The following is a 25,039-nucleotide window of genomic DNA, read 5'->3' as shown; positions in this document are numbered from 1 at the left end:
ATATAAATATAGAGATATAGTGCAAATAAGTGAAGTTATAGTGCAGTGACAGAGTATATAAAGTTATTATTGTGCAGTGACTGGATGAGTAAATAAACAGTTTTAGTGCAATGAATGAATAAATAAATAAATAGACAGTTAAAGTTAAAGTGCGGTGACTGAGTAAATAAATAGACAATTATAAAGCAGTGAATTACAAAGTTATTGCACATTGTATTCCCGTCTTGTTGTGGGTGGGGGGGGGTGCTCTGAGGGATGGGAGAGAGGAGCCAACATCAGATTATATACATTATATTACATATTAACCGTGAAGATATGCACAGAAAATGCAGTGTACAATATTAAAATATGAAAAACTTTTTATTAAACACAAAAATTTCCTTATTTTTTTTTTTTTTAAAGTGTGATATTTCATGTAGAGTGAGTTTCCTTATTATCCTGAAGAATAAGTTGTACAGCTAGACATTTACTCAAAGTAGATCCTCGCCAAATGATGACTGATGCAACAGAACAAATGTTATGACACTTCTCCAATTGAAATAATTAGTTTTTTTTGTTTATTGTATTTTTTTTTTAAATTTTGTTTCGTATTTTTCACATGTTTGATTTCATTTGATATGTCTGAAATAAATTAAATCAATCAATCAATCAATCAATCAAATCTCTACGCGTACAATATGTTAAAAAGGGGGGTTGTTTGAGTCCGACCTGGCAACCCCGGAGGAGTCTTGTCTAGGAAAATATTGCCCACAGCAGACTACTTGGCAGTGAAGACGACTGGCGACAGGAGCTGCGGCAACTCGTTTCCAGAACCGACTGTGCAGTTTTTTTTTCTCCTCCAACACCAAGTACGTATTTAATATTATTCAGCCTCCAGCATGTAGAGAAGAAAAACCCCCTTTTTGCGCTTAAATGTAATGCTTTCATTGTAGCATAGCTGCTCAGTTGAGTGGCTAAATGATGCCCTAATCTTACAACACACCATTGAATAACACGGCTAGCTAGCTAATGCTGCATTCAAAGCTCCATCACTAAAGAAGCATTCACACTTCAGTCTGCTTTCAGTCGTGTTCATCGCTTTTGGTAATTCAATAACGTTTGAACGCAGATTCTCCTGCTCAGTGACGCGGGAGTATTACAAAGCTAATTACAAAAAGCTGTGATGGCAGCAGGCTAACTAAACGGAACCCTCCGGACTTCAGTCTTTATATTTATATATGTGGAATAATGTGCCGCTTTCAAAAGCCCAAAAGACCCCGTTGTGCAAGAAGAAAATAAAGCTAAAAGGTTGTAATTAAAAGTTCTAACATTTGACACAGTCATCATCATGTGTCATGATTAATTCACGCCGCACAGCAGAGGTTTGGTGAGCTGCCATTTAACACCAAGTTTTTGATGTTTCATGACCAAAAGTCGTGAAGCTCTTTGACCCCAAAAGATATTGTTGGGAGATCCTGTCCAGTTTGTTTTTTTAAAGCAGATAATCCTGCATTAAAACTAATATTGAACTCCAGGCGGTGTTGCTAAATGCATCGATGCGTTTGAATCGCTTGATGATCGAAGATCGAGCCAAACGATACTCGAAGAATGTGCTGCATGAAAATGGCATTTTGTTTTTCATTTAAGTATTTACATGTACAAAGAACATGAGATCATCATGGGTGTTACAGGTCAAATCAAAGTATTCTTTTAGACATGCATCATGGTGTAATGTCATACTATTCAAGGTGCATACACAATCCATTTTTCCCAGCGTTCAATGCATTTCTCCAACTGAAGTCTTAAAACAAAAGTCTCTCCACACAGTACATTTCTTGAACGATCCCACGCCACTGGTCCAGTGTTGAAAGCGTCTGGTTGCAACCATTTCCTAGTTATAGCTTTCCCACTACTTGCCAAGAGTATCTTCAGTAAGTATTTGTCCTTCTGTAGGACTGTTTACGGTATTTTACCGAGATGTAAAGTAACAAAAGAGGAATCTAAATCCACCCAGATTATTTTATTGATCTCGGTAGCCACCTCTCTCCAGAATGACTGGATTTTCGGACAGGCCCAAAAAACATGATTAGCCATAGAGGTTCCACGTTGTCTCCAACAGAAGCCTCGGCTCTGTGTGCCTGTTTGCGTTGCTGTTATCTTTAGGAGTTATAAAAAATCTCACTACATTCTTCCAGCTGATATGCAAGTTTTAACGTTGATTTAAAAACTGTCTTGCATGGCACACGTAGAGCCTCTTATGTTAAGATCGTAAACTGAAAGATAACCGGTGATGATGTAATTTTGGAGCGGTGCTGAGAAGTACGCCTAGAAATAGCCCTCATTGACCTGCAGCCTTTTTGACTTAATTTGTTACTGCGACAGAAAATAATCTCTTTGGTTTCCGTTTCACGTGTCACATCTAACCACTTTTATTTTTAAGCTCCGTACTTCTTCATATTCAAACAAACTTTTGCAGCGTTATTTGAGTTCTGCTGACTTTGCACTTCTTCCCCGTTGCGTCACTCAACACACCTGACGTCTCTCTCGGCGGATTCATGCACCATCCCTCTTGATAAACATGAATGCATCCTCCTGGTGATTGCGTGATCGCCCTGTTGCAGTGTCACTTGTGTTCATTGTGCTTGTGTGAGTTTGACGTCTGCAGAAAGGTGTGGTGGAACCTGGACCGTGGCATGCCTGAGTCCTAATCAGGAGGGTGTGGGTTTGTACAGCGTTTAAGTTTCCCTTTCTGGAGAAAAGGGTCAGAAAGAGAAACCGAGAGGAGGAAAACAGCTGCTGGCCATTAAAAAAACCAGCCCAGATTGTTGAAGGCCCTGTTGACACAGTTTTAAGACTTGAAGGGTCATAACTGAAGCAGACGTCACAGGGAGCTTCAGGTATCAGTAGATTATTGATTGCTCAGCAGGGGGGATGACATGTTTTCAAAGACAGATTATTTTAGATACTCACAGTTGTTACTTTCTCCTCCTTCAAAGTGAAGAAATGGAAACAATCATTTTATTGTTGTATTGCAACTAAAGTATAAGCCTGCTTGTAAAAAAAATACATTGCAGACTTAAAGCCCATTCTGGACCCTTCTACATGTATGCTGGGCTTCAAATGACCAAACAGTACACACATTTAGCCAGAACATTTTTTTTAACCACTGACCAATTCTGAATTTTTAAGTTTGCTCTTGTGAGCAGATCAGTTGGATGAGGGAAGTTTCTGAATCAACTCTGATGTCATCTTTTGGCAGGTTCATTTTTATCCACGTTGCTAGAAGTTTTCCCTGTTGGACACGGACATTGCTTTTATGAGACGCCTCTTCACTCGGGGGAGGGGGGGAGGGGGGGGAGGGGGGGGGGGTGTTTTTTTCTTCTCTCTTTTCTGTTTCTTTGTGAAACTTCTGTTTAGTCTTCATCAACCAAGCATGAAATGCACTAACGGATACAAGAAATCGTCTTTTTATGTGCGGTTACCCGATCTGTTTAGTGTGGAAATATTCTTGAAGTTAAAAATGTAGCTTTCAGTGTCACACATTGAAATGAATTGATAGCTTACCTTATAGTATATTACAATTAATAACTTTGGGTGACCGCAAAGGGATCTTTGGGGCCGATACCGATATTAGGAAGAGAAATAATCAGATGCTTTAATCATTCTGAGATCTGTAAAGATAGACGGATTTAGAGATTTTTTTTTTTGCCTTGATCCCTCAAATGCAGTTTTAAAACACTTGTAATATGTAATGTTGACAAGACGGTCACTCAACTGGAAAGTTACTGTGCATCACCGTGTGACACTCTGGAGAGTGATGACGCTTGTTTAAATCCTTAAAACCCACTCTGCTGGTGACAGCCACAAAGAGAACTGCGAGTGTTATACTATGATACTCAAATGAAATGCTGTTTGACTGGTGAACAGACCTAGTAATATGGCCGATATCGGGAAAAAATGATCTGTAACTGATAGTCACTGGATATGCTAATATTTAAACAAAAGGGGGAAAAATACCGGAAAATATGATACTAAATTTAAGAGCCCACTTCTGTAATCACTTCCTGAAGTATTTGCATTTAATTATTCCCTCCTCTGCTTGTCTAACAGTTAAAACAAGGACTGTGTTTAAATAAGAAATGTGTTGTTGAGTCATCAACCTTTTTAATAAGGTATAAAATAACAACGTACCTGTACTATATCAGCATGACTGCTAGTAGTAGGCTTTTCTCTGTTGCAGTTTTGCTGTTGAAACGAGAGTTACAGATTTGAAAGTTAAGCGCCAATCTGTGTTCAAAGGCACAAATTCAAAAATTTCAGTTATGATGCTGACTTGATCAATAACCATTTGTGCAATCATTTATGAGTTTGGCTAAGGGAAAATCCAAAATGCTTGCTGTAGTTCTCAATCATGCCTATGAAAAAACATGTCAAATTCTTGACTGCACAGTCATCCAAAGGGCCCAGACCATGAAGGCGTTGTTGACATACTGTGTTTCCCTCATCACATTATTATCAGTCCCCCTCCTGCAGAGAAGAGAGAAAGGGGGACGTATTCTTTAAAGATGTGCGTCTGTATTTTCTGTCTAACTTTTCTTCCTCCAAACTAAATTCAGTGTTTCTGCCAAGTGCAATATCAACTGCAGATTTTTTTTCGAGACTGCTCTGCCAGACAGACAATAACTTACAGAAATCTGTTTTTCATTTATAATTCATAGCCAGAGGAAACAGATTTTCAGTTGATTTATATTCACAATATTTTCTGATCGTTCAGAAGGGGAGATTTGGTGGCTGAGCATTTTGCTGCACACAGCATGGAAACGGGTCATTTCAATGCAGATGTTTGTTTTCCACATCCTAAACCGTGGCACTAAACCATGTTCACTGTCTGGTTATTTTAACACATTTCTTTCTGCCTCCCCCCCCCCCCCCCCCCCCCCCTCCCCCCAGATTTGGATCAACTGAGTGGAGAAACAGGAGGATATCCTGAATCCTAGCCTAAATGGTGAAGACGTGATCCGAGCCTCATTCTTCCAACCTTCCTGCCAGATAGTTGAAAGCCTTGTTGGCATCTTCTCTAAAAGTGAAAGTAACCAAACGAGGAGCTCTTTTTCAAGCACCAGCCTAAATTTATCTGAAGGGTTAGAACAGTGTGAAAAAGTATATGACACAGCGTTTCCCGGACACTTCTGTGTGACAACATGGCGAAGAAGAACAGCCAGAGGGGTACGTGTTCGCTTTCTTCACTTCTTTAAAAGAAATGCGCTACCATAAAACTTCAAATAAAAGCCCATTCCACTTTAAGGCCCAGTCCGCTTTACTAACATGTACTGACAAATAAAAACATTAGAGTCCCTGATGTGTTTATTGTTGAAATAAATTCATAATAACTAAAATGCTAGCATGTGTACCGGCCGTGCTCTCGTAAGAAGCAAGATCAAACTAGAAATTCATGACTCATTTTGTTTATTGCACATTATTGCAAGTTTTATTTGAAAATAACTATAGGCCCGTCTCGCATTGACGCCTGTCCCAAATAAAGGCAGGGTTATTTCATGACTCACTGAAGTCAATAAAAGCCCGGGCTATTAATATAAGTTTTACAGTAATTAAACATCGCTATGTAATTGTAAATATTAGTTGCTAAATGATTGAACAGGGTAGGGTATGCCTCCTTGGCTTTTGCCAGGATTATAACAGAGTAGTTGTAAAACCTTGAGTGTAGTCTAACAGATGGCATTGCTTTGAACCGAGTAGTTATTCAGGAAATAGTTGTGGACATTTACAATGACATTAACCTACTTTCACTTTTCAAGAAAAACAACTTTTATAAGGGACCCATATTTTCTCTTTCCCGTCTTGTCTTTTAAAGGCCGTAGATTAACTCTGGACTTTACTCTGCTCCCTCACACTCAGCTGTTAACTTCTGTTTGTCCTTTTAAAAAAAAAGAAAAAAAAAAAAAAAAAAAGAAAAGACAAGACATGCCCTCGTTAGTTCCTCACCTTCACTCACCAGCTGAACTGATTGGTTTTATTCTTAGTCTGATAACAGAAACCTTCAGGTTTTTCAAAGCCTTCACTGATTGTTAGTCATGTAAATAAGATGCCAATTCCAGACTGTGCAGCCATAGATGTGATGACTTTTTGTCATGTCCTTGCTGCCTGTGCTGGTGGCTAAAGTATGTTTTAATAGCTCATCCTGTACTGACACAGTGCTGTTGGTTGTACAGTGACGCCTACAGAAAAAGTATCAGGCTTCAAAAGAACAAATCTACCTCCATAATGTGATTTTGATGAATACATGTGGCTGACTAGTCTTTCCAGGACATCTCCATGCCGATGTCTGTGGCTTGTTTTGATTTGCAAATGATGTGCCACAGTGGTTTTGCAAATGTGATCCAAGACCTGCCCTGAACCAATAAGGAAGTTTGGTTTTTGACGTATTTTTCTAGATACGTCTGGAGTCGTGTTTGACACTCGCTCAAAGATGGTGATGTCCCAGGGAGGAACAGCTGAGAGGATGAAGGAGAAGGTAAGATATATTACACCTGCTGCGCATGAATAGCACTGAGAGCCTGCAGATTCATATCTAAGGGATACATTGACACCTAAAACCACAAAATATGTGTAATATCAAGGGCTTCTTTTCTGCTCACTTAGTGAAACATTTCCACGCTGTGTTGGTGGATTTGTTCCTGAGCATTGACATTCAGTTCCTTTACTTCTGGGCTCTGAACAGCAATTGCCCAGTGGGCTTTCTTTTGGCAACAGAAAACACAAGAGGGCAAGTTATCGGAGCATGAGCAGTAATACTAAAGAGAAAAGAAGACGCTTGAATCTTACTCCTGCCTATGCGCAATAATTTATCAGTGTCTGTAACTATTACTGAGTAATTCAAGAGTTTAAAACCCTTAGAGAACCTGACAATCTGAGGTGTTAGCTTGAGGTGCTTAATTTATATAATGTCTTATCCTCTCAAACTTGTCTTTTTTTTAAACTGCTAATACATAAGGCACTTTAGGGTAAATTAGACTGCACATATTATCACCGTGGTTTCATTTTGTTCTCACTGAGAGTTATTTATGTTTTTGTTTTCTAAAATATTTTGTGGGCTTTGGGCTGCATCATCATTTTCATGATCTATTAATCTTCCACATGTTTTTTTGTAAGAAATCATTAGAAGTTTGACTTTTGAATCATAAAAAAAAAACCAAGAGCCAAAGTTGATGTCTTCAAACAGCTTTTTGAGTTGGAGAGAGTCCAAAACCAAAGAATTATTCTGAGAAGTTCAATATAAGACTGGAAAGACGGTTACTGTATGCTCACTGTGGACAAGCTGGAACAATCAAAATGTTTACATTATTTCAAATTGATTAACGCTAAATGTTCTGTTTAAAATGTTAATCCAGTACTAGTGACTACTTGTGCCCCTTGGGGGCGGCAGTAGCTCAGTCTGTAGGGACTTGGGTTGGGAACCGGAGGGTCGCCGGCTGAAGTCCCGGTGCGGACCAAGTATGGTAGTTGGTCTGGTAGCTGGAGAGTTGCCAGATCACCTCCTGAGCACTGCCGAGGTGCCCTTGAGCAAGGCACCAAACCCCCTCCCCACCACCGGCTCAGGAGCGCCCGCTGTGGTCAGCTCTGTCACTCTGACATCTCTCCCTTAGTGCATGTCCATAGGATCCTGTTTGTGTGCATGTGTGTGTGTTGCATGACTACAGAGTGTAAAAACTGAAATGTCCCTTTGCGGGGATCAATAAAGTAAATCTTAATGTTTTAGCATTCATACCTTCTACCATGTAGCAAGTGTCAGTGGCAAAACTTCTGACTTCTGTGTGCTTTGGATAAAAAAATTTAAAAAAATAACTACACATCTTCAGACTCTATAAGGATATTGTTTCATTTATTCTTTTGTTGTATGTTTGTGTCACAGACTGTATAAAGCATGAATGTAGTCTCGTAGGTGTTATTGGGCCCTACGGTGGTGGTCGCCATATTGGAGGTGCTGACTCTATACTTAACTTTTAGTCAATTTGGAAATTGGTCACATAGGTGGAGTTGAGTTGGGCCTTTAGCCTCTGAACAAACAGCTACAAACCTGTCGATCAAATCAGCCATGGCCTTTGTATTGCAAATCTTGTATTCTTTATTTAATTAAAACTGATGGGTTATTGGAAAATAACCCCAGCGACCCTGAACTGGCAAAGCCTCAAAGCAGTATTGGCTTCAGGCTTGTTTCATACTAAGCTTAATATGAATTTAAAAGGAAGAGAGCATGAAAACACACGTCACTTATTTAAAATGTACAGGTGAAGAAGACAAATCATAAGACCTTACTCCGAAATATGAAGATGATTTTGAAAATAAGCAAAAAAGAATCCTTGAAAAGATTGTTTACATTTGTGGAGTACAAATTTGAACCACAGTACATTTTTCTGCCCTTTTGGTTAAATGGATTTTAATGTTGAGACTCATTCTTGTGAACTTCTTGTTGAGTCACCTTGGATGCTATTTGAGATGGTGTTGAACCCTGTTCCTCTTGTGCCCTTCTTGTTTTGCTTTTACAGATCAGTGCTGTCAGAGCAGTCGTCCCCAACAAAAGCAACAATGAGATCGTGCTGGTGTTACAACATTTTGAGAACAGTGTGGACAAGGCCGTCCAAGCTTTCTTAGAAGGTATGAGGATGTCATTATTTGGCCTTAGAACCTTCCCTATAAATAATAAGAGCATGTATTTACATAGAGTCAAATAGAACTGGTTATATGGCATATTTAAGGGCAATTATGGCTTAAAGAAAGCATTAATCAAACCACATAAAGGGAATAATTAAGAAAGCATCTAAGATGTTTTTTTAGTATTATGACACACACCTCAATGACACACCACAAATGATCTACTGTGTCCACAAGAACTTCACAGCACTTAACTTGCTTGTTCACTGAAGTCCACACAGCTAAGTTGAACCTTGAAAAAAATAATTTATGCCACGCTTTTGCATTCAGATGTCTTGGCGTCATTTACATGCCTCTATAGTTTCAAGTTTAAATTTAGAAACAGGAGGTTCTCCCTGCACGTCACACTTCTTTGTTCCTCTTTTAACCGGTATCTAAACATCGCCTGAGGGCAGTCAGATTTTTCTGATGGGTTATTATGACATTTTACAGCCTGTCAAGTGTCTCTGTGTACTTTCGTCATCACTGTTTGCTTTACGACACAGGCAGTGCAGTGGAAATCCTGAAGGAGTGGAATGTCACCGGTAAAAAGAAGGTGAGAACAGGAACGCCACCTGTAACTTGAATACCTGTATGTTGAGTAAGCATTGAGATATTTAAAAGTATACAGTGTCTTTCTTGCCCATGCTGGCCAGGCTTCAGGCTTTATTTTAGCTTGGGCTCAAATCAAACCTTTTTCACTGTGTGAACTGAGTTGTTCTGAGTCACTGCTCTGATTAGTTTAGAGATAATGGACAAAAGGAATTTAAACAAAGAGGTTTGACATTGATATCTCCATGTCCAGCCCAAGAAGAAAAAGAAGCCCAAGCCTCAGGCCGAGGCCACGGCAGAGCCTGCTCCACCAGATGCAGAATTGCCCGAGGAGGGCAAAGACGAGATGAACGGCTTTCATGCCAACGGATCAGTAATAGACGGAGATTCAATTGATTCTCTGAGTGAACAGTTGGACTCTGCCTCCCTGGATGCAGCCGAGCTGGACTCTGAACTGGCTACATCCGAAACCACCGGTAATCACAGCTCTGACACACGATGAAGGCAAAGAAAGAGAAGGCTAAAGTCTGCACAGAGCAGTTCAAAAAGCTCTGTATGGGGTTTGAGCTAGACTGTAGTCACTCAGTACGCTTACATGAACAGTTATGTGTAGCTTGGGTGATGGCTCGAGTAGGTCATTCAGTTGGACTACTGTGTTAGCAAGTGGCAAACTGGGTGTATGTGGAGGAGTGAAAAACGTGGACAACTTAAATCCTTTTTTACATTTCATACATACTGAACTCTTTTGCTTTTTGTACACATTCGATGCACACTATCCCTTTAGTTTGTGTTGATATCTTAAGGCACACAACAATGCAACTTCTGCTATGTTGATCCAATTAAGGGGCAAACATACAAAAGTTATTGGATCCCTAACCACATTTACTAGATGTGTTAGTCCGACCTCAAGAAATTCCACTGTGTGGGATTTCAGTCAGACTAACATGTTAACATTTCTTTAAAAGTCCAGTTTTAGTCGGACTAACACAATAAATCGTCTTTTTGTAAGTGCATGTAAACATACTGAGAGGTCTTACTATATGTGACTGAATATTTTGTCCTATAATATCCTCCTGTATACCAATTTCTTTTGGGGAATCTTAAAGAAAACCTAAATATCCAAATAATCTGCTGACTTTTCCAAAGCGTATCTTTCTTGTTTAAGGAGCTTTAGTTTGCAGACCAGTTTATTTACTTGTTGTTGTTTGTCTTCTCTAAGGTCCAGAAGCAGAAAGTGTTAGTAGTGCCCCAAGTCCTGCCTTACCCCAAGTGGTAAGGAATCACCATGGTCCCAGAGGCAACAAGAACCGACACAGGGCAGGATCAAATTCACAATCATCTAGTTCCTCATTAGCACTGACCTCTGATGAGCAAGGATCATCAGGAGTCAAGAAGATGGGTAAAGAAACCTTTTAACTGTTAACGTTCAAAACGACCTTGTCCCGCATAGAGTTTATTGTCAGAAGACCGTCATAAAGTGATGCACTTTGGGTTGTTACCAAGGCACATCTTCTGAAAATATGACGTTTCCCTGTGTTCCCCTGCTGCCTCAGCTCCAAACATCGACCGCTCTGTGAAGGACCTGCAGAGATGCACTGCCTCTCTGACTCGCTACAGGATGGTGGTCAAAGAGGAGATGGACTCCTCCATTAAGAGAATGAAGCAGACATTTGCTGAACTTCAGACTTGGTGAGTCATTGTCTTTTGTTTGGCTGTACTTGAATCTTACGTTGACAAAATAGACGTTTTTTTTTTTAAGGGAGAGATAACAAAACTCCTTTAAGGACTTTTCCACTGCAGGAACATAAACTGTGTTGCTGTTTGATAGTTCCAGTTCTTAAAGGCATTTACTCCAGGTGGAGTACTTAACTAATGGTTCTGAAGTGTAGAGATGAGGGTTGCAGGGTTTACCATCACTGCTTTACTCACTGAGGACTACGAGCTACTCCAGCAGAAATCTCAGGACATATGATGGCAAATATTGTTTTTTGTTTATTGACATTAACAGAAGTCTGATTTTCTACACATTTCTTGGAACATTTAGTCCCAGGTACTACTTTTTTAAAAAACATGGATTATTTTTGTAGCCAGTTTTTGTATGTGTTTTCACAGTCAAAGATTAGGGACATGTGAAATCAGAGCATATTACTCCACTGATGTAAAAATACATTAATTAAAGGCTTTGTTTATGGCAAATTGTGCGTGCAAGTATACAACAGAGATGAGTAGCTATACTTTATTATCGCAGGTTGGGTTTTGTAATATTACCGTCCCTGCCTTAGTTACATGTTCACTGATTCCGTCGTGGTGTTATTACTTTTTTTATAGGTCATGCTGCAGTAAGTCAAAGTACATTTTTCTTACCTTTGTCCTACTTGATGACACTGGTTCACCACTTTGCATAAAGGGAAATTGACTGTTATAGATTTCACAATGCCTCTGAATTGTGACACACTATTCTAGAGTTTTTGAACGCTAAGATGTAGTGGAGTATGAAAACTATGAAATCCATTGAAAAAGAAAACAAAATGCCTTGTGTCATTATGTTTAATAAAATGTTAAGCTGTCAGCAGGATGTACTGTACATATTAGTTATACCTCAAACCGAGCACAGTGCAGGGGGGGGCAAAGTTCATCCTCAGGTGCTTGTTCCATGATTAGATCACAAACTTCATAAACACCACAAGCAGACTTCAGATTCACTTTTTCAGCTGTAAAGCATAGATAGGGGCATGATTACTCAGCAGGATGAGATGACGTTAATGATGGTGTTATGGACCATACAGGGTTATAGATAAAGACTGAAGCTTAAATATTACACAATCATATGGGATCATTATATTTTCTGTCACCATTGTCCTGGACGTGATAGTTGCGATGCATGATAGTATCCTGATAATCACAATAAGCCCTGAACTCTTATAACAGTGCTGGAATATGTTCAAAATGACATTACCTACTATTTAGCGGGGGAGGGAAATGACTGTCTACTTTAGCTGTTGATTGAATATTTGTTTAATAATTTAAATAGAAATGTAAAGTCTAATCCAACCCATAAATATCTAAATTTAAAGAAGGATTTTCCTTTTTTGAATGATTTTTGTTTTTCTGTGACGGGAAAAAAAAAAGTATCTTGCCTTGAGTGGGATATATTGGGCAGATGACTTGCATAATTTTTTTGTACCACGGCATCCTCTGAATGGCCATTAACATGAGTGAATACAACATCAATCAGAGCTTCCATGGATTAAAGGTGATGTGGTTTTTGTTTAAGTGCCAGAGAGAAACCACAACTTGGAAATTGTGCGTAGTTTTAAAGGTTAAGTAACCACTATCCCTTAGCTTGCCAGTTTACATAGTAACTCAACTCTGAGTACACAATCAAATATTAGACTGACATCGTGAATAATGTCATATTAAGAAGTATGACACAACTGCCAAGTAGTACAAGGCTATGCCATTAAAGTAATTATTGTAGTTAGCGGTGCATGAAGGGATATCGATGAATAACCACAAGTCATTTACATGTTGAATAGAGGTGTAACCATAAACAAAAGTAATGGTGCAGTTAACCTCATATCTTTGTTTGTTAGCTTGATGCTAACACATAATGATAATACTTGGCATTGTGAGCGTAGTCATTTAACTAGGGCCCGACTGATATGGGATTTCTTGGGGCCGATACCATTATTGATATTAGTGAGAGAAAAATCTGATTCCGATATATTGGCCGATATCTTTCTTAGATCTCGATCTATAGATGGATAGACGTGTACACATGTATTGTGTTGATGCAGTTATCAAACACTTGTGGAAAAGAGCTGTGCATGTACGTGCATCACCGCTTGACACTCTGGAGATTGATAATGCTCGTTGTAATCTATATAACACACTCTGCTGGTGACCGGGAACTGCTAGTGTAATACAATGATACTCGCATGAAATACTGTTTGACTGGTGAAGAAATCTAGTATTAGAGCATATCTGAGATAACATTAGCCGATACTGATAACTGGATAAGCTATTATCAGCTAAACGATAAATCAGTTGGGCTGAAATTTTAAGGTAAAAAACAATTAATATGAATTATACGTAAGCTATATTACTTTACAATGTTAATGAATGTTTAAGAGATTCTAAGTTAGTTTATGTTAAAGGGTCAAAAGGCGGTTTTTAATTTATCTCAAATGCTCAGCAAATGAAGGGGGCGGGACACTGCACCTGTCACTCATTTATCTTATAGAATGGAAGAGGTTGCTGAGGTGCTTGGCTGTCAAAAAAGAAGCCCATTTAGAGATATGTTTTTACTGTAACTTTAAGGGTTCTCCTAATCCGTTGTATATTTCAAATGCTGCCTTCAGACGTGAACTTCTGACGTTAGGACAGTCGAGTTCTGAAATGTTCTGGTATTGACTTTCACACGTGCACTTCACAGCATTAGTCAGTGTTGAACTCACTTGCATGACTTGCATAAACATTTTTTGATTTAGGTGAGTGCCTCTACCAAGGTACACAAACTTGGTAGAGGCTGCAGAAGAAGCGGACTATTATCTACTGTTCATAGAACATAATACAGACCAATAGTGTGAGCAGTCATGAAGAGTATAAGCCAATGACACTGTCCTCAGTGTGAGTGGAACATTTACTCTTGAGTTATTTGGTGGGGTGATGAGTGTTCAGACTATTATCCTGTGTGTTCAATGGACACCCGAGGCAGACATGCATTCATAAATTCTATTTACTCTGTTGCGTATAACGAGTACATCCAGTTGTTTATTTTTAGACCTTAACTATTTTTAGTCTCATATCCCCAGAGTTTCAAAGGCACCCAAAATCATAGAAATAAAAATTACTCTCCCCTCTCGAGTGGGGCAGAAAATAATCACAAGAAAATATGCTTTGTTATCTCGAGAAATTGAGATAAACGAATAGGTTAACATGTGGAAACAAGCTTTGTTAACTTGAGACATGTCAGTGTTTTAATCTGTGATTGAAAAGCTTGAATGTACCGCATCACAGGGCACTTAGTTTGTAGACAATAAATATGGATGATTAAAGGGTTAAAAGAGCTACTCAATCTGTCATCGAGGCAGGGAGAGAAAGATACTGGTAAGAAATGTTGTATTCTACTGTCAGAGTTTCCAAGATTTTTTTAAAGTACCTGTAGAGTGAGCGTTAAAAATGCTTCTGTGCAGTAAAAACATTGAATTCATCTCCTTATTGTGGTGACATTTTTGGCTGTTATGGGATCTTTGTGACTTAGGTTTTAAACTCTGACAGTCTTCATTTACTTCAAGTGTTTAAGCAGGAAACATATTTTTTTTTTAAAACAACTTGGAACCATGTGAAATCATACAACTATGTGAGCTTGATGCAGGAAGCAGCACCTATTTTGTTAATAATTCTTTAATAATGGCGTGTTTTCCTTTTTTAAATATTTGATTTTCCATCACAGCATGTTAGTTCCTGCATTCTGGTGAATATGTATCCAAAGGTTGGTTATCCAAAGTGTCTGCTGTGGTATTGCTGTTTTACTGTTTTGCATTGTCATTCTGTGACTCTGCTCCTAAAGCGGCCTCTTTGTTTAATGTTATTGGAATTGATTCTTAATCTCAGTGCCAAGTCAGCGTTCACAACATTTCCTCTTATCTTGAAGTGAGCAAAGAAAAATGACCCCCCCCCCCCCCCCCCCTTTGTCTTCTCTTCTTTCCAGTTTAATGGACAGAGAAGTGACCCTACTGGGGGAAATGGACAAAGTCAAAGCAGAGTCAAGTAAGTACAAGTATTTTCAAGTTTGTAGCCTTAAAAAAAGCCTGCCTCCAACACAGCACCCGGGAGCTGTTAGTATCCCTCATATAATATGATCACCTGACTCGAGGGCTTCTGACCTAAATCACTTCCGGAGAGGTAGTAAAAGAGATTTCTGTGGAACAGCAAGCCCCAGTTTCTTCAAAAATGCAGCAGTGCCCCTGAGGGCTCAGGTATACCTGGAGCATACCTCTGTGTATGTATGTGTAACATGACAGAGCAAGACTGCATAGTTGTACAAGTAGGCCATTCTCTCTCTCTTTATTCTGCCCTCTCAGTGTGGAGTGTTGTGTGTTCCAGGCCTGGAAAAAGAAGTGAATAGTGTCAGGTGTCAAGGGAGACTCAATGCTGTCTTTGTGCGAGGTGTGTGGGGAATAGAGAGGAAACCAAGAAATGCGAGTGTTTCTTCAGCTTTACAAAAGACAGGTTTCCCATAAATGTGTTTTCTGCTAATCAGCTTCCTCTAAAACTCCTGTGTTCCTCTTCGATCCCTCTGCAGGAAATGTGTAACTGATAAACAGCTCTGCACACAGATATTTAAATGAAAGAACCCTCTAGGCGTTTTCACACGTAGTCCAAAAGAATGACAACATCAACAAAAGAGCGGGGAACAACTTGCTTGCGAACAGAAAACGTAATGCAGCCGTGTACAGACACTTTATGCACCGTGCAGCAGTCACAGTATAGAAACGTCACTCCCCCTCCTATTGGCTCGAGGTGAATTCTCCGGAGAATATACTGCGGCGTTCTCGGTTATCAGCCCACTTGGACTCGCTGCGAAGAAAAAAAAATACCAGGGGTCTGGCAGGAGAAACTCCGGGTGAAGTCCGAGCGAAAAGTTTGGCAGTTTGCGTTCACATATAAATCTCCTCCGGGAAATATCCAGAGTTTTTCAGGAGATTTCTGCAAGTTTAAAAGCCCTATCTGACTGTTGTTTAGTACAGTCCATTATTTATGATCCATATAGATCTTCAGCTTACATACTTTCATCTTCAAGAAGACATTTAAACGTTATTTATTTTGTCTGAGCAACATTTCAAAGCCTGAAACGTTGAGTTTTATATCCCAGATAGGACATAGAGCAGTGCCTCTTAACAATGAAGCAACTGGAACCAGGATTTTTTTTTGAATGAATAAATTAAAAACTTATCAGTTAATAATCAATGCTAATCTTATCAGAAACAAATTTTAATAGATTCATTCTGTCACCTCTCATCAATAAGTCTGTGGATGTTTTTCAGGCATTGGTTTGATCTTTTCACCGCTTCATGCTCTTTTATAGAAGTGTGACACAATTTCCTGAAGTCAAATTCTTTCTTGTTTTGTCAAGGCAACAGTCCAAAACCAGAAGATGTTCCCGTAATATTTTATCCACACAGACAGGGACAACAAATCCTCCCATCTAGAAGCTTTCCCCACACAATGTTAAGTCATTCGATGATCATTAGATTATTAAAAGAAGTGATTGACATTCTGTTTGTCAACTAATCCGTTTATTTATGCGTCATTTCAGCTTCACATTAGTGCAGTGTATGTTTCTTTAAACGGTGCTGCATGTGTCTGGTGTCAGTCCTTCAGGATCAAAAAACATCCACTTTATTTTAGTTTCTCCTTTGCCAGATTTTCAGCATCAAACCGAAATACATCACACATTTTCAGAGCAGCAGGAGATTTCTTTAGATTTTCTTCAAGTACATCAGCAGACAGGACAAACATGAGAGATCTTGTAGAGCTGATCTGAAGTAAATGAATACCTGCTGGCCCAAGAAATTAGTGCCATTGAGTTTGAGGTTCAAAACTGAATCCAGGGCACTGAGTTTAAATATAGAGAAGGAAAAAAAAACGTGTTTTAGTGTGTGATGACACTTGTTTCGGTAACATGTTTGTCTTTACATCAGCACGTACAGAACATCTTGATTGGAAAGCGGCTTTATCTTTGACCTTTGTTTATCTTTGGATGTCACAGTCAGTCAGACACACTTTGAGCTTTGTCATTTCAAAAGACCACAGCTGAGTTCTTCCGGGAAAATGAAACTTAAAGGGAAGGGAAGCATTCGGGATTGCAGGGAGTTTTTTATGCTGAGACGGAAATGATTAGTTGATGAATTATCAGCAAATAGTAATTGATGGTTATTTTGAAAATGAATTCATCACGAGTCACTTTTAAAGAAAAATACAAAATCTACATCATTCCTTATTGACATGGTGATATTCTCTTAAATGGACCAAATCTGTCTGAATATATTTATGGCTTTATAAAAAAGAAAAAAAACACTGCTTAAAATAAATAGAAAAATGTCCTTATCATCGGTGACCTATGTTCTCTTCATGACAGAGTTGCATATCTGTTAAAGATGACATTATGTATGTTTCAGTGATGAATTTAGACGCCCGGCAGAAGAGAGCAGAGGAGCTGAGACGGCTGACGGATCAGTCAGGCTCCATGTCTGAGGAACAGTTGACTGAGCTGCGTGCAGACATCAAGGTACTCTAACAATACTGCGGCTCCGGTTTGGCCTTGTGTGTCTTATCTCTTAATGCTTGACTCGGTACACACTACAGCTGAGAAAATGGGAAATGGGGGTTAAATTTTGAGGCACAGCTGAATGCAGATTTTAAACACTTACTACTGAAGAGTTTTTGTCCTCTCCAAGGTTAGCAAAAATGTGATAAATATAGGAGAGCAACTACATATACATTTACTTCCTACCCTGTGGAGCATGCTTGGTGATTCATATGATCTCTTTTTTTTTTTCTTTTTCTTCACAGCACTTTGTGAGTGAGCGTAAATATGACGAGGACCTTGGAAAAGCTGTGAGATTTACATTTGATCTTGAACCGCTGAAGGCGAGCATCATTGGGTTTGGATCAGGTACAGAGTCCTTTTTCATCTGTTATATCTCCTTTTTTTTTTTTTTTGTTTGAGTTCTCTAGTGAAATTTCTAAAAATAAACTCCCCTCCTCCTCCATCTTTATTATAAATTATAAAAACATCTTCCCCACCAATCACGAAACACAAACGCAAGCATATCAGCTTTTCAGTTTTTCAGGATTTTATCAGCGGCAGCAGACTGAGAGGACACTGAGAGTGGCTAATGCGCCTTGTATTTAAAAACGTGTATTTTCTCTCTCAATCCCTTTTTTTAAAATGCCTCATTTTCAGAGTTAAAAAGCTGAAATGAAAGAACGAAAGACATGTCGTCTTAAATCAGACAATTTTTTTCTCCCTTTTTTTTTTTAGGCTTAACATTACCTTGCTATATAAACATATTCCTGTCAACCTAAGATGAGAAAATCAAATGAAGGAGTGAAATATACAACACTATATTTAACCATATACTACAATACACATACTTTTTTACTCTACTACAATATCACTTTGCATTTTCCACAGAATTGTTTTAGCTCCCCGCATATTCTTTTGATGATATTTTAATAAACAGAAATGTGTTTTAGACTTCACATCACTTTGCCGACGCTCACGTGGGGATCTTTTTCATAAAGTAGGACTATAAAATATTCCCTATAGAAAGAGTAAACTAATATCTGAAATGAAAAGGGATTTCTGTACATCTTCAAGCTGTCTGCAGCTCAATCTGTTTCTCCTCTCAGCAAACTTAGGAGAGAATGTCTACGCTCACTGCACGGCGCTGTGGGCCAACCTTTTATTATTACACAATCCGTCTCAGACTGTACCACATCACTTTTTAGATGGTTTGAAGAACGCCCTGTGAATCATGTCATGAGATGTGTTTTTAAAACGGATATCTGCTCATCTTACAGCTTTAAAGCTGCTATGGAGGTGCTTTTTGATTTCAAATTATAACTTGTTTCCTGTAAAACCAGAATGATAGGGAGGGACTTGTTGTTATTGATTTGTGTTTAGAGCAGCCAAAACCTCTAAAGGTTGGAGCTAACCCGATCCCCATCATATTCAATAAAGAAAACACAGCATCAATCTGTCTGACAGTAAACTCTGCAACAAGCCTGGCTAATGACGCTGCTTGTTTATCGGTTCATCATAAGTCATCCTCACTGTGAGCTTGTGTTTGTTTGTTTGTTTGTTTGTTTGTGTGGCTGCTCTTCCTTTCAGACACAAATGACAGATGTGGAAGTTGTGTTTATAATCACAAACATGAAGTTGCTGTGGTTAAAGTTTGACCATCCAGTGTTTTAAACTTAGATGGTGAGGGGAACTTTGCTATCCCGATAAATAGCTTGTAGGTTCCTGAGCTACGAGCTAGTTAAGTCGGTATCTTAAGTCAAAGTGGGGGAACCTTTAAAAATCAAACTATTTTGTTGGATGTAAAATAAGTATACACCCCTTAGGAAAAAAACATTAAAGATATGATATAATGATGGACACAGTGACTTGGATATTTAGTTTGATTTGATGGACACTTACAAACCTACAGCCCCTCATTTAGTAATACTGCTTCATAATCCAGTGCCAGGTTGCACTGTTAATGATTGAACTTGTTTTTTGTTTTTTCACAGTTTACCATCCACGCACAGGCTACTCAAATCGGTCCCGCTGTAGCTCGACATCCTCTTCTGTCACCAGCCCAGGCCTGCTAGAAACGCCTCCTCCTCCTGTTGTGACCCAAAGCGCCCCCAGTGAAAACCGCCCTCCGCCAAACAAACAGGTCAGCTGCTTTGAACCTTCTGCGGAAGCCTTCGCATTAACTCAAGTTTGTTTACTCCGGCGACCTAAATAATTCTGTTATTCTCCTCTCAGATTTTCCAAGGCAACAGGCGTACTTTCCAGGGACAGGGGTATCACTCAGGGGGTCAGCGGTATAACGGCGGCTCCTACCACAACAGGAATGCCAGTCGTGGGAACCACCGCTACCATGGCGACGGCGACGCTCCTTCGACTCACACCAACAACTCGAGAGGTCCTCCCCGCTCCTCCTCATCCTCCTACAACCAAGATCGACCCTCCCATAACGGGCTGCCCCAGAGGCCTCCGCGGACGCCCTGCCCTTGACATTGGAAAACCCTCGTTCTCAATCAAACCCGTCTACTTTCCCTCGCACTCTCCTCCCTCTCCTCTGCTCTCCTCTCATCTCCTCTCCTCTCCCCCACACCCTACACACTCTCCCTCCCCTCTACTAACTCCTTCCAATGAAGAATAGAATACAAGTTTACATATTTCTGTAAGTTGAGCTATAGTGCCACCTCTCTGCATCAATCCATTCATTCCTCAAACTTGAAAAAGCTCTCACTGCTCTGTAATCGCTCCTGCTTTTGCATTTCTTCCATTCTGTTTAAGGTAACAGCTTCTATCTTTAGCCCCCCCTTGAGAGATCTCATTGCTATGCTACAGTCAGTTCTCTGGCATTAATTTGGGCAGAGACTGACAGGACTACCTGCAACAACTTGTGCACTATTGAAGTTGAGCTCTTAGTACTATTTCTATTTTTGCTGTGGCTTGTGTCAGCTCTCTGACTTTGCACCTCAGATATATATATATTTTTTTTTTTTCTTTTTGTCTCCCAGAACCATTTCAATGCCTTCACCGTGGAAAGTGAAGTGACAGCGCAGAAGTAGTTCTAGCATTAACAGGGCATTTCTGTCATTAGGAGAGTAGACATGCAATCAACACTACAGACTATCGTTAATCTTTGTAGGCTTAAAAAAAAAAAAGGAAAAAAAAAAGAAGAAACATATCAAACTGTAATGCAGAGCTTTTCGTATGGCTGCTACAAACTGTGGGAACGTGTTGATGCTCCAAGAACTTATAAGTGTTTGAGGGTAACTGAACAGAGAGGTTGCCTTCTTAAAGGAATAGTGGGACATTTGGGATGCTACTCTTTCCTTTTCTTAATGGGTAATTTGATACCACTCTTATTTCTGTATGCCCAATTTGAAGCTGTAACCTGCAGCTGGTCAGCTTTACTTAGCATAAAGACTGGAAGATCGTGGAAACTTTCAATGTGTCGGCCTGCAAGCCTCTTTGACCTCACTTTAACTAAGTTTAAGATCACAAGTCTAACAGTATATCATTTATTTGGATCATGATTTGATTTAAAAAAGCCTGATATGATGCCATGTATCATCAGCTCAATAAGAGGTCTACAATAAAAAAGAGAACAATATCATATGCTCATTTAATACAATCAGTTTTATTACTATCAAACAACAACAAAATGCTTTAACAATATAATTTCTGACCTGTGAGACATTTATCTGGAAAAACAATCTGTTCTTCATATAATCTCACATCCACCTGAAAGATGACAACAGGGAGGTGTTGGGCTTGATGTCATTGATATTGTTAATCATTAAATAGATGTAGATCAATTTGTCATTACACTCGCACTAATTAGCTCTGAAGTTTTTACAGCTTTAACACGCACAAAACAAGTTTGTGGTTTAATGGGACGGTAAGAGCAAAGCAACCTTTTGACTCATCTGCGGTTATCTGAACCAGCTGTTGGTTTTAAGCTTCTTGTTTACATTACAATAAGAGTGATATCAATCTTCTCGTCTTAACTACCCAGAAAATAAACAAGCAAATAAATGTGGCACTATTCCTTGACACGCTTCCTAAGTCAGTGATGAATCGCCCTCCCTACGGCCAGCAGGGTTATCGTGTGTTGCTGTCGTCCTCGGCTTGCTGTCCATTCTTTTATAACGAAGAGAGGGCTCATTTACCTTTTTTTTTTTTTTTGTAGAATAATGTTCAACATGTTCAAACTCACAACAAAGAAAACTGTCCACATGCTGTGTCTTGACATTTACTCTGGATTTTCTTCCACTATCATAGTTTGATCTTTGTCTTTTGTTATATGCACATGAATGGCATATTACTGACGCGCTTGCCTTTAGTCACAGAGAGACTTCACATTTGCCTTTCTAGAAACGTGGATGTCTGCATTACGACGGCTTGCTAATCAGATGGTACATGTAGAGCGGACACGCAGTTTATAAATATGTGAGAATAAGATGCAAGGTCTTTCCTTCCCCTTTTTTTTATATTCTCACTGTACCCTATATGTGAAAGTAACATTGATCAAGCTGATGAATGATTAGGAAGGTTTTGTTGATTTCTCAAATCTTTTTTTTCTCTATGGCTGCCAAGTAGATGCGTCATGGCTGTTTGTCTCTTTCCAGTTTGTAACTAAATGCTGGTGAGCACCTCATTGGTGATCTTTTTCATGGCGTGTTTTCTCACAGTGGGCTTGTATTTAGGGAAAGAGACCCCTGATGACTCCTTGTCGTCTTGTAGTTATGTACATACAGTTTGTTGAGCTGCAAGGCTGTGGTGTGAAACTGGTGGTAACATTATTGCTGCATCTTCTTCATAATGCGTTGTCTTCCCTTGAGCAGACTTTTGGTAAACATGTATTTAAAATGATATCTCCTCTCCTCCCCCCCCTTTTTTTTTTTGGTTTTCTTGTAGTTTTTTTTCTGATCATAGGGAGATTTTTATAATTTGAGATTTAAAAAAAAAAAAAAAAAAAAAAGATTTACCCCAGTCATTATGTTTTTGAATAGAAAGAGAAAGGGGCACCATCTTGTTTGCTATCTTTGACAGTTATGTGCTGTAATGACACATAAATATGTAACCTTGACTTTAAAGAGTAGTTCAACAATTTTGGAAATACACTTCTGCCCTTTTTACTCTTTAGATAAAGAATAAACCTTTAATTTTTGGTGTTGCTTATTGAAGTGTGTTGTCAAGGGAAGAATGTGCTCATTGTTGCCCCTTGTGGCTGTCAGGTGAATAACACCCAGTCGTTCACAAATTACAGCTTTGGGCACTGCAATAAGGAAAAGACACAGTTCAAGAAACTGACTTGGCTGATGAATTTAATAGAGAAATTTAAGCTTAATTTAAGGTATTTATTAACATTATTTTTCGATTTTTATGGGGGGAACACTTGTTTTGTTAACGGTATGTTTAATAAACTGCCCGCTCCTGTTACAGAACAGCGCACAGCTTAAGTGTCTCACCTTTTGTTCGACGTTTCAAGATTTATCCAAAGTTAAACAAGGCGACTGAACAAGGAAACTGTTTCAGGTCTTAAGTTTTAAAAAGTCCTTGTAGCAACCCTGCACCAAAAGCTCTTATTAAAACGTTGTGTCTTATTGATACAAGACTACATGGTGATCTGGTAATTGGTACCCAATTGGTTGCCAGGCAACTGCTCGTAGCAGAGTCTAGCTTGCACTTCCCCACTTTGTGAAATACCGATTTACTGTGTTTACTTCAGAATCAACAAGTTTACATGTTAGTGGGTCTTCATGCTACCTGTTCCCCTGTCGACCTTAATGCTAAAATCTAAGCTACCAACTGCTTGTTATAAGTCTCCTTGTCTACTGCCAGAAAGCGTAGAAGTGTATTTCCAGAACTGACTAGTCCATAAGTCATTTTATGAGGTGTTCTCCTATGCTGTAACGTCACAGAGTTTTATTGACTGACACATATTGTACCAAACTATTTTCCTCACAGTTCTCTGCTTGATGATAGTGGGCTGCAGTTTCCAAGCAGCAGATGATAAAAACAAAACAAAAAACAAATCGGCTTTTATTCCAACATATCTCCGATGTTGGACTTGTCAAGACTCGAAGAGAGATTTTGTTTGTTTCACTTTAACCACTTTTTATGTTTGTTTTACATTCCAAACTGTAGGAATTTTTAGTTTATCGCCAAAGAAATGATTTCGTCAGTTTCATGTGTTGCCTTTTTTTTTTTTTTTTTCTTCCTCTTCTCTTTCAACTGGTAAAGATGTTCCAAAGGGGATAAATTCAACATGTCATCTTTTCTGCTTCTCATTCCCAACCCACTTTTATTTCTGATTCCCTACTGTATATACATTATGTAGCTTTATAATTTTGTGCTCACATGGGGCATTTTGTATGTGATATTCATATTAGGCATAATGGAAGTTAAAAATTTAGTTTGTTCATTGTTTCAGTAATCTCTGTGTCCTTCCTCTCAAGAAGACCTTTCTGAGACAACTGTAAACTCAAGTGCCTTTTCTTGTCTCCCACCGATTCTTCAACGTCCCCTCCACCAGAATATGGACCAAAGACATAAACCGTCCCAAACACCCCTCTCCTCTCTTTGCCCCCCACTCACTGAATTGCACACTTTTCATTTACTACAAATAAACAGTTTGCAATATTGAATGTGCTTGTTTTCTTTCAGCAGCTATAATCACATTAACTGAAGGTGACTTAACTGAGGTTTTAACAGCCGTTATGCAAAAAGTGAGTGATGTTTGGAGGTCAATGAGAACAACTGCCGGGTAGGAAGTTATTTTATGTACTTTCTTCTTTTGACTCCATGTGCTGCAAGTTTGTGTTGGAGAAATGTGAGCAACAGATTGACTGGTTTGGCTTAAAAGCAGATCTGAACAGTTCAAACACAACTTCTAAAAATCGTGCACATAATGTCTGCACAGCCAGCAGAGGGCACCATTACTCTTGGAAAAGGCTTGAGGAATTTCAAGTGTGCACTATTTAAAGAAAAATCTGATCTACATAAGAAGCAACAAAAATATAATGTAAGTGTATTCTGCTTCAATTAATTGTCCTGCATTCAAAATCCTCATTCAGGAATAACAGAAATAAGTATTTGATACCTAAAAATGTTTTGTCAATGAACTGACAAGTGTTTTTTAAGAAAAATATTTATTACAGTTGTAGCTGTCCATGTAGTCCTGTGATTCCGGTCCTCGGTTTTGGACCCCTTCTCAGGAGAAAGTAAAATCATGTCTACCTTTTACCTTTATGTTTGCTTAAATATGAATCGCACTCTGAAACTGAAGCGTCACCATATTACCAATAAATGTAATTATCCCATAATGTGCCTTTAGTTTACTCGGGTGTTCATAAGTATTTGTTTATTTTACTGTAAAGACACTTTGAACAATTTATTGTAAACTGCTTAACATCTCATTATTCATTTTCATTTTCTTTAAACAAAACTATGCAAAAATGCTTTTCACAGAAATGTCATCTTGGCTCATCAGTTCAT

The 25,039-nt window shown here is 38.9% G+C and overlaps 1 protein-coding gene across 1 annotated transcript; it reads left to right on the top strand.

Moving 5' to 3' along the window:
- The first annotated feature begins 718 nt into the window (after nt 1-718).
- On the top strand, nt 719-24,189 carry spats2 (spermatogenesis associated serine rich 2). The gene is made up of 13 exons (XM_020638034.3): nt 719-848; nt 4,930-5,205; nt 6,432-6,511; nt 8,544-8,652; nt 9,195-9,244; nt 9,494-9,716; nt 10,460-10,639; nt 10,794-10,929; nt 14,954-15,012; nt 17,424-17,533; nt 17,818-17,920; nt 19,546-19,694; nt 19,787-24,189. Exons 2-13 carry the CDS (start codon nt 5,181-5,183, stop codon nt 20,036-20,038), a joined length of 1,476 nt encoding a protein of 491 aa, XP_020493690.1. The 5' UTR covers nt 719-848; nt 4,930-5,180; the 3' UTR covers nt 20,039-24,189.
- The last annotated feature ends 850 nt before the right edge of the window (nt 24,190-25,039 follow it).

This window comes from Labrus bergylta, chromosome 12 (assembly GCF_963930695.1).
Source record: "Labrus bergylta chromosome 12, fLabBer1.1, whole genome shotgun sequence".
In the NCBI taxonomy this organism is placed as follows: domain Eukaryota; kingdom Metazoa; phylum Chordata; class Actinopteri; order Labriformes; family Labridae; genus Labrus; species Labrus bergylta.
This window is presented reverse-complemented; position numbering and strand designations above follow the sequence as displayed.